General features: G+C 37.0%; 1 protein-coding gene across 1 annotated transcript; it reads right to left on the reverse strand.

Moving 5' to 3' along the window:
• Positions 1–4,587: 4,587 nt before the first annotated feature.
• Positions 4,588–7,471, reverse strand: LOC135166125 (actin-related protein 5). Its single transcript, XM_064128141.1, has 3 exons — positions 7,195–7,471; positions 6,683–6,997; positions 4,588–6,477 (listed from the first exon to the last, which is right to left on the reverse strand). Exons 1-3 carry the CDS (start codon positions 7,295–7,297, stop codon positions 4,874–4,876), a joined length of 2,022 nt encoding a protein of 673 aa, XP_063984211.1. The 5' UTR covers positions 7,298–7,471; the 3' UTR covers positions 4,588–4,873.
• Positions 7,472–12,494: the final 5,023 nt, after the last annotated feature.

Raw genomic sequence — 12,494 nt, forward strand, 5'->3', positions numbered from 1 at the left:
AAATATAATTTAGTCTTGAAGAATAAACTCCTACTAATGTTAATCATTATCATGCTGCTCTTCTAGTACTAGCAGTGGTACTGGTAATTATCATTAGCTGCTCTATCGAATGATGAAAATACTAGGTAATCTGTAACTGTTCTGCTAACGATTGGTGGGCTCACAATCTGTGACTGAAGGAAAATAGAGAGCAACACTGGAAGAACGAAATTAGTGGTTTATACGAGGGACGTGCCATGTGGGCCCAGTATGAATGGGCCTCATGATTTCTCGCGTGTTTTAATCAAAATCATTGTGTTTTTTTTTTTGGTTCTTAGGTATTCTTGTAATTGAAAATGGGGAAAATGAAATTCGCGATGTGCGCGCATATGCCTGGGACTTTCAATTCCACATGATACCGAGTCATCGTAAGACTGATTATCATAACGGACTATTTTCATGAGTAAAGGGGGAGGGAGAATCGCGATATGAATGACGTGGAATGGGGGAATAAAAATCACTGATCTTTACTACTATTGGCTAGTCATTGGGCGGCTCTGCGAGATAAATGTAACTTCGAAGCTGTGATTTAAAGTCTCTGTGCATATGCGCTTATTTTATGTTGTTAACGGAACGCTTTTTGCAGGTAGGGACTTGGTGAATTTTTATCCAAATTTTTAGCTGTTCGGATAGTTTTTTTTATTGTTTCGTTGACGCGAGGTTCATTAACTTCATAAATCTTCATAGGTCTCGGTGTTGAGGGAAATGTCGAGTGACTTCCGGGTTTTTGTTGTTCGTCTTTGGAAATTCTCGAGGGTTTCGGGCTTTTCATGGGAAGTTTTATCATTTCTGAAGGGGACAGTTCGTTAATGAACAATTGTTGTAAGTTCAGACGATTCTTCTATGTTTGATTGACCAGCATTTCAATTTAATTTATTGTAATTAATCATGATTGACCTCGGATTCGGCGTGAATTGGAAAAAAATTAATGAATTTTCTTTGAGACAATCAAAGTTTGTTTTAAAAATTTTATTCAGTCCAAAACCACGATTTTCTTCTAATCACTTGTCCATAAGATAAAAATAACCGCTAGTGTAACGAAAACTTCCCGATTATTGCAATAAATTGATAATTGAAGAATAGCACAGGACTCGCCAACGAAAAATTATAAAAAATTGAGGAAACAATATAATCCAGGGTGAATGGAAAATATATTTATTTTTAACCCTGAAAATCCTTTTTCGCTGCGAATTTTGTTACTTCGAAGCTTTTTTCATTAGCTCGGGAGACAAGGTTGTACATAATTTGAGGTGGAAATTTCGTGCGATCGAAAAAATAGAAATCATGGTAATCCATGCTGTGGACGACGTTATTTCTCCACGAAATATTAACATTTTTTAATGGCACTAACTCACTGAAACCCACGTTTTTTCATGCCGCTGATTTGCAGTGCATGACGTCAAATCGCGTTGGATGTTCCAATATTTTTATCATTTGACACTCCGCCATCCTGCGTGATACACTTAGGAAAGAAGTCCCTAATTAAAAAAGAAAGTAGACGGAGAGAAATAACCGATAAAAATGACATCTTCCGTATTTCCGGAGCCAAATGTGATTGAGAAGATTTTTTTCGAAGCGCCCGGTCATTTTTACTGCATATTTCTCTGCGTGTACACTAATCACCAGTTGATCTTGAATGAGAGAATGTAATAATCTCCAGACGTGTGAAATTGAAGTCTATAGACTCTCCAATAATTGTGATGAAGAAAAGAAAATGTAATGAGATGTTTGCATGACTGAATCAAAAGCTATCGAACCAAAAAACAGTGAAAATAATGAATTTCACTCTATTAATTTCCCAATACTCACAGTAAAGAATCACAAAAACTTCATGAATCGTGTCATTACGTCTGATTCTCATCGATAAATTGAAATAGAGATTCATGGAATATCGAGCGAGATTGAGCCCAGAAATACAGAGCAAAACTGAGGAATGAAAACCGACAAAAACTAAAAAAAATACTAAAAATAATAATAACAAACCTAAACAATGTCTACGTCGCTAGACATTGCGCCTGTACCATTTTGCTTCGTTAGCAGAGTACGATGCCATTTATTTTTATAATACGTTTACGTAGGAATAGTTCTTATTTTTATATAGAAAGGTTTACCGTGCTATCGTAAGTCTTAGAAGGCCTGCGTATGGTAGATTATCTAGGTGAGATGAATAATTAAATGAAAAAATCAAGGAACAAAAAATGATGAAAAAAAAACCGAGGGCCCGTTAAATATAGTAAATACAGTTGACTCGTTTCCGCATACTTCAATTATACCTGTGAGATAAATTTTTGCCAAACAGAGGTACGATTATCTGTTAGCGCCTGATCTAGTCTATGTGTATAAAAACCAATAGTTTTTCTTTTCTCATGAAATAAAACTCATGTAAGACAATAGTGCTGAATGCGGAGACGAGTGATTAATCTTTAAGGGCCCTTTGGAGTGAAAATGAACTACTGAAAATGGAGGAAAAATTTTGCCACGTTAATTCTGGGTCAGAAGGCACCGGAAAATCGGAAATTTCACTCTCAAAATTTGTTCAATTGGTCGGAACGCAGCTTTGTTCATGATAATTATTTAATAGAAAAAATGTAGAGAAATTTATTTTCTACCCCTTTTGGCTGGCAGTTATTAACGCAAAAATTTTCCTCCCCCTTCAGTAATTATTTACCTCCACAGGTCCCTTGAATCCGTGTGCGTTAATGTTGACAGTTTAAATAATGAACAAATAACTCGGAAATTTTTTCATTTCTGACTAGCAGAGGGTGCCATTTGGGCTGGTGATAAATCGTCCCATCCCCATCAACTGACTAACCAATCAGCGATTTATCACCATGCGAAATGATATATACATATATGTTAAATACCGATTTAACGCTGTAGAGAAAACTAATTCGTAGTAAATACGGATATACACGGTCATCGCGCCGTATCACGTAATAAACAAGAGTAAAAAAAACTAAATATGCATAACCGACACGATGAAAATATTAACGAAATGTTGACTAAATAAATGATGAAATCATAGCCATAAAGAATTTATTCAGCCGAATAAATTCAGAGAGATATCTGAACTCGACGATTAAATACTATAAAAATGAGAGGAAAAATAAATAAATCATCAGAATGAACTGTAGGTAATAGATCACGCGACATTAATGAATGTACCTATAAAAAAAAAGAAGCATGAGATACACTTTTGTAATAGCAGTTTCAGACAAAGCAAATATATATATTAATATTATATAATAAATTGAGGAAGAAATAAAATGAAATGGACGCTTTGACACTGCTCTCACCGACATATCCTGGCTAACACATCCTTACGTACATACTGCATTACATTATAGGGATTATACATGTTCTAATAGGGTCTCAATGTGTGAACTATATCCCCTGAATAAGAGAGAGGAGAAAAAAAATTATATATATATATATATATATATAAATATACGAGATTGAGGAAGATGCAATTACCAATTGTAAGGCAAGTATGTACTGTACATAGCTGTCATCGACTTTGAAAAAAAGTCCCTCCCCCCATTCCCCAAAATCATATGAAATATACATGAAAATTGTCATCGTACTGCGAAGAACATTAACCAATGTTGTAATAATTATAAATTATCAATTGCTACAAGAACGAGGATAAAACCATTAAGATAATGCTAACGTATACTTTTAAATAGTGAATAAGCTTACCATTTAGTGGAAGTAGAGCCTCACTTTCAGCACTGTTTTTTGAAAAAAAAAATAAATAAATGAGAAAATAAGGGAATGAAATCAATATTTTATCATCAACAAATATGAAAAAAAAAATGAAGAATAAATAATTGGATTCTACCTCAATCCTGTAATGAAAAAAGTACAGTTATCGTATTCCAGTTGGAAAGACACAGAGAATAACGAGGATTTTATTTTTTATTTCATGTTACTTACAATGAGACTTCACATTGGCTGTTATACTCTGACCTGCAGTGACATCAAACTGTGATAATTTGTAATGTCTTACGTTAATGTGTTGTTAATACTCTGTTAGTGATGGATTAGTGGAACAAATATTTTCCATCAACTGGGGCCTCGATTTATTAATTAACTATCACGAGAGCTCAGTTTGATCTTCCATGGAGCTTATTTCAATGATATTCTTATTTCAGTATACGTTGAATTGTGATGTTAGATTAAGAAATATGTTTCAATCCGAATCTAATGGATTTTTTTTTTTGTTGACGTCGCTGCAGTTCAGTGCACCGGTGTGAAGTGTTGGCGATTGATCGATTGATATTTTTTCAATAAATCGCCTGAAAGAGAAATCATCATGTCGATAATGAGTGATAGATTTGTAGAGACGATATCTCCACTAAAATGTTTGGAACAAGGAAAGAAAAATGGTTCAAATACACCAGCAATAAAATTGTACATTGTGAGAGATCGATCGGGCTACAATGTAGTTTGTATCGATATATCACGGATAGATGATTAAACACTCGTGTATTAAAGTAGAATTATGGAACAAATAGAATACGATTGATACCCCATACAAGTGCTTCATAGAATTGACATGATATATTTATTACCCCTTTATCTTACAGGCTTTGGGGGAGAATTGTACAGTTGGACGATTTCTTGGTCGATGCGTCTAGATAATGAGATTTTTCAATTCTTCCAATTAAAGTTATAAAATTCTTCAATTAATTATTTATAATTTATTGAGTCACTTGTTCTGTCAAATTTGAAATTTTCCCTAAAATTACGAGACTTGTTTAGTCTCTGGAAGTTAAAAAAATCCTCAAGTTAGTTGTAAACTAACTCTAGACGTATCTATTGGAAAAAAAATTTATTCCATCTCCACATCGACGATGGCATCTTCAACGACCACCTGTTCGATGCAAGCAGGTACTTGCATCGTAGGTAGTGGTTCCGGGGATGTAAAGTACAAATTACTAGCCGAATGCTCCTTGACATATTCACCTCCCATTTCCTCATACTCCTGTCGTGTCACCAGGTACTCCGGCAGACTGTCACTCAGTCCAAAATCCCTGGCGCCATACCAAGCATCAAGTGCTGTATTTCCAGCTATGGAAATCCTGAAGCTCGTGGCGAAGGGTCTGATCTCCCTCAGTTCACGTTGAAGTCGTTCCAGTAATCCAGGTAATTTAGCTGGACCGCCAGTGAGGAAGACATTGCCCACAAGCCGTAATTGCAAATCCTCTGGGTAAAGTTTGAGGACAAAATCGATGGTCTCGGCTATTCCAGCCTCGACGGAACCGATCATTGCGGGTTGAAATATGAGTTCGGGTGATCGAAGACGCTCAAGGGCCACGTGAAGTTGGTGAGTTTCCCCTGGTACCAGAGGAACACTCGCCCCAGAGCCATCGAATTCTGGATCGTGCTGGCGGAGGACATTCTCCAGCTCCAAGAGACGTTCTTGCTCCAATTCTGAATCTGAATCTCCACCTTCCCGGTTGATGACTTTATACACATCCCAGTCTTCATCGCGCATTCCAAAGTCATCATCTCGTTTTTCTTTTTTCGCTAATTGGCTTATTATGCGCATTCTCTCCTGAGCTGCAGCTGTCCTTCGTTTCGCCATATCTTGACGACGTTGGCGCTTTGCCAGTCTCCGTTCCAAGATCTCTTGTCTCTTCTTCTTGACTCCGGCAATCCACTCATCAAAATCCTGCGAGTCCTTAGGCTGCAGACTAGTCTTAATCTTCGGTTTCTCCTCGATAATAACATTTTCCTCCTGCGAATTAGCAGCCACAATTTTCTGCTTGGTCTTCTCAATCTTCGCTTGAAGATTGTTAATCATCTTCATCAGCTCGGCTTCATTAGCCAAATTGTAGGACTTTAGAGCATGCTCGAACTCCTCAGTGTCCCCTTCCTCCAGAAAATCTTGGATCGATAAGAAGTGATTCAACTGCTCTTCGTCCTCAGCGAGTCTCTCCTCCCTCTTCCTGGCATTGATCTCCATCAGTCTTCTCGCAAGCTCTCGCTTCCTCTCCTTCTGCTGTTCGACAGTCAGTCCCGGGGACGTTGCGGGGGCAACATAGGGCAGCTGCACCCTCAGGACATTGCTGTCGTAGTGATCAACGTCTCCCCATTTTTTAATTTCATCCTGATAGTCCAGAGCTATACTCGAGTGATCGTGGATCAGTTCCTCAGCTCTGCTAGGGGTTATCGCATTCACGTGGACTGGGTACTTGAGCTGCAGCAGGCGGTGCATGTAGGAGGTTATGTGGAATCCTCCCACATTGATCCTTCTGGCATTTTTCGAATCGACTCGTCCGTCGAGGACTGGAATTATCTGGGTCGTGTGATAACCCAAGCTCACGATGAGACCATCAGGGGGACAATTGTTATGACGATATGAGAATAAACAGTCCACTCCGTAGGCTAGTGAAGGAATGTTGTAACATTCGAAGAGGAGCTCTGTCATCACTGGAGAATATAGAGTACACATTAATCCTTTGAGACTGAAATTAGTTACCCAGATTACTTTCTCATTGAATAGTAATTATCAGGAAATTATTATTAACTATTGACTGAAAAAATTGAGCTTTTATCGCGAAGAGTGATTAGTGAAGGTCATTACTAAAATAATTCAATACTTTCAATAGAATCAAGTTGGTGAGTAAATTCTTACAATTTCTGGAGTAATTTGGATTGAGGAAAGCCTCAGTCAAAATAATGGGATGATTGACAGATCCCTCGGTGTCGATCCCCATGTGGGTAAACGTGTAATCAAATATCTGCTCCTGTGCTTCGAAATGGGTCACGACATTCCTGTCGAATTGCGTTTTCAGCTGAAATCGCACAGCCTCGATGTTCACAATGTCATTTCCAATTTGGAGCTCGCCATCCTTTTTTCCTCGCTCCTTTCTGGGTTTCGCTATGAGGTTTTTGAAGATCAGTTGAGGTTCGCTCTCGGTAGCCCAACCAACTCTGCAGCTGTAAGATCCTGAGGAAAATTCATTCGTTGCAGGTCTCAAGGGTGGTTTAGGAAAACATAAAAGTAATATCTAATTCCTGCAATTTTTATATAATAAAAATAAAGTAAATAAAATGAAAACACAGGATTGCAAAAGATCTTTGGCTGTTAGTGTATTTATTTCTTTTTAGTCAAAACAAAAAATAGAGTATGAGTGTCATCCTTACCATTGTCAATGACCAGTGGAGTTGATTGACTCTTGAGTTTGTCAGAATACACATGAATAATGTCAGGCACAGCTTTGACATCTTTTAATTGAAGAATATCCATTAGTATATTATTTTAATGCAAATCACATGAGAAAACAATTATGAAGAAATGATTTTGGTTCACTGTCGATCTGCGCTCTGCCTCTTCTGGGGTGAGGTACTACGATGGGGAGGGTTCTGGGGTCCCTCAAACCCCCCAGAACTGAGCCCTCTACTTTAGTCAATCGTCTATGGCTTTGGCACAGCAAAAACTCATGATCTCGACCTCTCTGTGTCGAAGGCCGAACCCGTATGTCACCGGGGATTGGTCAGTGGCGACCTCTGTCTGACACATCGTGAACTCAAGAGCACACAGCGCTCCGTACGGCATTTCGAGGTACTTGTCATTACAAACAATTTGAAATTGTTGTTTAATCGCTCTTCAACAAATCAATCAATTTTATTTTAATGATCTCCAACTGATTAAATAAAAATATATTTATTAAGATTGATAGATTGAATAATTAAATTGAACTTCATTTACAAAAAAAAATTATTTACTCCAATGAAACGTGAAATAAAAATGTTTATTTGAAATGCCAAAAATTTTCTGTTCAAATTTCCTCCAAATAAATAATATAAAATTCTCGGGATGTTGCTAATTAATTGAAATGAGTGCGTTTCAATCGTCTGAAGTGTCTCATTTAATCGAGAAGATGCGGTAATGTCATGAAGGTCTTATCAGTGTGTCCGTTATTAATTGTTCAATGGAGTGAATTAAAATAACGCGATAGACGGAAGGAAATTGAGATGGATACGGGGACAGTGTTAATAGAGGCTAATTAACCTGAATACACGTTGTCTCCTTGATGTTAATACCATGACCGGGACACTCCCATATCCACCCCATCGAGAGCATTAACGATGTAAAGTTTATGTAACCAGGAGTAAAAAGGGGAGCAGGTGGAATTCACCCTGTGCCAGTGCACCGTCTGGAAAATTACGAGGGGGTGAAATGAAAATTTTTAATAATCCAGGATTTTACGTATTTCAATTCACCCTCAAAACACATTACTATCTCTGGAACGCAACGGTCTGCGGTATGAGTACAGCCAGGATGAAAGGAACGAATGATGAGAGCTGAGCGATAACACTATTTTCAAAATGAAAAGGCGAGTCAATGCTGGAGGCATGTAGACTTCACATAGCTTTCGTTATAACGCTGGCACACATTAGTGTGTAATCGTCGCACTTGTTATAATTAAATTCATCAGCCTGGGAATTTCTTTCACTATTGTTTAATAAGAGGATCGAGGAAAAATTTCTGAATTCTGATTATTATCCGTTTGGGAAGAGAAAGAGGAACATTAATATTTAATTAGGTTGGAAATAGTCTTGTGGACATCTTCGAGGATTGAAAAATGACTTTGTTTGTTAATTAAATAAATGATAGATAGGATTTCAGTGACAGAAATAATTGTAGTCGAATAAAAAAAGCGAACAGTAGTTATTGTTAATTGGGACTTGAGAAAAAACGATATGAATTTTGTTTTGATAAACAAATAGATTATTCGGACAAATTGTAGTTCACTTTGGTGAGATGAATCTAATTAAAAAACCAGAAGTGATTTTCCCCTCAACAATTCTCAGCATAAGATTTTTTTCTTCGCGTTTTGGATTCTCCCAACAGCGATTCCTTTCACCACTCGCCGGCTTGTAAATTTCACCCCTTGATCACCCCTTCAGCCCCACTACCATGTTTCGGCTCTTATCAGTGAGCCGATATTGCAATAATAGTATTCACCCAAGCGAAAATTAATTGCTCCCAGCGCCTATAAACAATGCGGTATTTGCTAGTTAGGAGGGCTCGTTATTCCCTGTAATCTTAACTACAGTCGGTGGTTTCCTATTCAAGAGTTCAAACCCTCGGTTTAACTAGCTCAATGGGGAATTACGATGAAATTTATAGAGTTATTGTATTTACGTCACTGGCAATTTGTGAGGAGTAAAAATATTCGCTACATCGATATTCCCGTGCGGTGACACATAAGAAGGATGACGCAACTGTATTTTGTTTCCCTTTTCATGCAGCATCCATGGAGTCACCGAGTTTTCCGGTTTGGTGAGTCACCGGAATCATACCGCCCCCCTTCCCCGTGTTAAAATCTTCGATCGTAATGTCTTTAGGGTTGAGTGTGATGTGTCTGAGTATATTCATCATGAACAGGGGTGTTTCATCACCATTTTCTCATGGAAATATTCACAAGATGGATTTTGAGATTATTTTGAATATTTTATGGAAATTGAAGGGTAGTTTTGCATCAGTTTGACAGTTTATCGACCACCGAAACTTTAATAAATACTCAGACCACCCTCACTACTGATAAAATTTAAATTCGATCGCCTAATGGCGGGAAAAATAACGCGGAAATTACCGAACGATTCGATAGAATACACCGGACGGTATCATAATTTCTACTGATTTTTTTTATTCCGCAGGCGATGGATATAAACTTTAAATAATAATAAATTTGTTATAATGGTGTTGACAACTTCTCCGTTACTGACATTATTATTTAAACCATTTATTTCTCATAAATAAATTATGTCCATGATTTTTTTTTAATTAAAGACTCTCTCTCTCTCTTCGTGTAAATTCTGTCGCTAAAAATTGTGACTTGAAACATTAATTAATTGTTCATAAATATTTTTAAATTGATGATTCAAGTTGCAAATAAAAATTGCAAACAAGGAACTGCTGTTTTCCTTAATGAAATAATTTTTTTTGGTTTATTTCCACTTGTGTCTGCGTGAAAAACAAAAAATCAATTGATTTCATCGAGTGGAAGTAATTCTCAATCGCGTGTTGGGATTTATGCACCCCAAGTTCTTGGCTCCACGTTTTTCTCCCTTGTTCTCCAACAAAATAAAACTACTCGAGGAGGCTTTCAGGCCCTTCTTGGGTTGTAATTAATGACTGTTCTCGTCAACTTGCGAAATAGTTTCGGGTAATAATAACATGATGAGATTTTCCCGACATTTACAGTCCTCTGAGACTGTGACTGAGACTCTTACGTTTTACGGAGAAATAATGAAGGGTAGATTCGAGGGGTGTATCTCTTATTCTCGGCTGATTCACAGAATCAATTCTCAGAACGGAGATAAGGGAAGAGAGTAATTTCCAAGCATAAAGGGAGGGAGAGATAGCTGAATTCACTTGCTCGAAGAAGAACGGTATCAATTGATTTGACGGTGCGATAAAGTTTTTTTCTGCGGAAGAAAATTATTAAACAAAGTCTATTTTCGAGAAATAAGTGGTATAAATTTTCTACCCCAATTATGGAGTGCATTTTATGGAAATCGGGAATTATTAATTTATTATTTATCTGTTCTATTCCCTAAATTCCCTAAATTTCTCAATCGCCGCGGAAAACTGACGGTACCACCCCCGCCCTCCCCAGTGAGTCATCAGATCGTCGGTAAAATTTTATTGAGACAAATGGGAATTTTTCCCCCAACGTTCCCCGAAAATTCTCGGAAACCCCCGAAAATTTATCAAAATTAGTTTAACAATATTAAATTCTCTCACAATCGAGGGATGAAAATTCTTTCCAGAATTCGTACGATAATTTTTACCGAATATTTCTCTCCGTGAGTTCAATAGTCTCCCCGAAGAGTAAATAACTCGAAAAATAACGAGTGTCCGTTCTATATAACAATCGTTTCGCCGGCCTAAGTCCTCTTCGAACGTCGAAAATTGACGGAATAGGGATTAGTGAGAGAGATCCCTTCAATTTGTGTAATCCTCTTACAGCTACAAGCGTGCTACATCTGTGTGACGTTTCCACGTGCCTCGATTCGTTATTTTCGTCGACCCCCCGCCCCACCCCTTCCCCTGGCCGCGGTGCACGTTGGAAAACAATTTTTTTCGCTCCATTTCAAGTAGTGAGACGTGAAAAACGTCCTTTTCATGAAAATCTAGGCATTCAATGGCGCATAATAGTGACGTTTCAAACTTCCCTGAGAGACGTCGAAAAAAAAAAATTCCCCTCTCGAGGGGTGATCGGCGTGCAAATTTTTTATCACCGTCATAAAAAAATTGAATACGTATATTTTTGCAAATGCATGAGTGATAAGACACACGTTCAACCCTCTCCGGGATTGTGATAATATCGGCGCAAGTTTATTGGTCGTTACGATAGCTGGTAATCTGCACTCTTAACCCTCAACAGCTGCTTTAAATTTTCGTGTGGCGTATTATTGTACATTGTAACGTGGGTTGAGGTATATCGGGTCATTGTTACCTGCATAATGATCGTAGACACGCTGAACGTGTACATAGACGTATGAGAAAATTTTGAGTTGAATAAATAACGTGGGTTCAGAACGACGAGATAAAGTGTAATTTTTTTTTCAATTAAAAAAGGCGCAATTCACAAGTGCGATATCACACAGAGAAAAAAAATTGCATAATTTATCATTGTGATGGAATTTATTTGTTGAGGAATGATCGAGATTACGATTATGTGAGATCAATTTTTAGAAACCAAAAAACAATTGAAAAGTCCATTTTCCCGGTTTTTTAGACTTCAGTTAATTTTTTTATTTTTATTAATAATAAGAATATGAGAATATTAAAAAGGGTTCACTAAAGTTCACTCAGATAGGGCATAAAAATGTTGGTACATTCGTTAAACAAATGACTTATAAAAACAGTCATGAAAGTTTAATATCGTTAGGACATTAATAATCTCACGCTCGGTTGCAATAACCCCTTCATATTTATTTTAACAATCAGATATGAAAAAGTCGTTGGAAATATTGATTGTTCGGTCCTCATAATTTTTACTGATGATTTTTCTCCAGAAAAAAAATCTCCAGGTTTTTCTTCTCTCCCATTATATTATTATTATTATTACCCATCATAAATTCTATTATTATAACAAATAGCAGTACAAATAGGAGGATACTATAATAATAATAATAATAATAATAATAATGAGTATTGAAATATGTTTATAAGATTTATTAATGCTATTCATATAATAAAAAATTAAAATCTAAACAAAATTCCGTTTCTCGAAATTCCTATGAATTTTCGCCGGGAATTGGATCGATATTTTAATTGAATTACAATGTAAGGACTGAAACCTGAGTTCTATGAGTATCGACTGAAAGCCAATACCCAGCTCGTCTCCCATCAGGTGACAAAGAACTACATCACAATCGCCAATTCTGTTCCTCCCAATTTAAGTCGTTGGAACGTGACTTTTCCGAAA

Source organism: Diachasmimorpha longicaudata, chromosome 9 (assembly GCF_034640455.1).
Source record: "Diachasmimorpha longicaudata isolate KC_UGA_2023 chromosome 9, iyDiaLong2, whole genome shotgun sequence".
Lineage (NCBI taxonomy): Eukaryota > Metazoa > Arthropoda > Insecta > Hymenoptera > Braconidae > Diachasmimorpha > Diachasmimorpha longicaudata.

Excerpts from the sequence above, each read along its gene's own strand:
- LOC135166125 (XM_064128141.1), bottom strand. The coding sequence starts at position 7,297 with ATGGATATTCTTCAATTAAAAGATGTCAAAGCTGTGCCTGACATTATT. Across the intron at positions 6,998-7,194 it reads TCCACTGGTCATTGACAATG|GATCTTACAGCTGCAGAGTT; the intron begins GTAAGGATGACA and ends AATTTTCCTCAG. Across the intron at positions 6,478-6,682 it reads TCCAAATTACTCCAGAAATT|TGATGACAGAGCTCCTCTTC; the intron begins GTAAGAATTTAC and ends TATATTCTCCAG.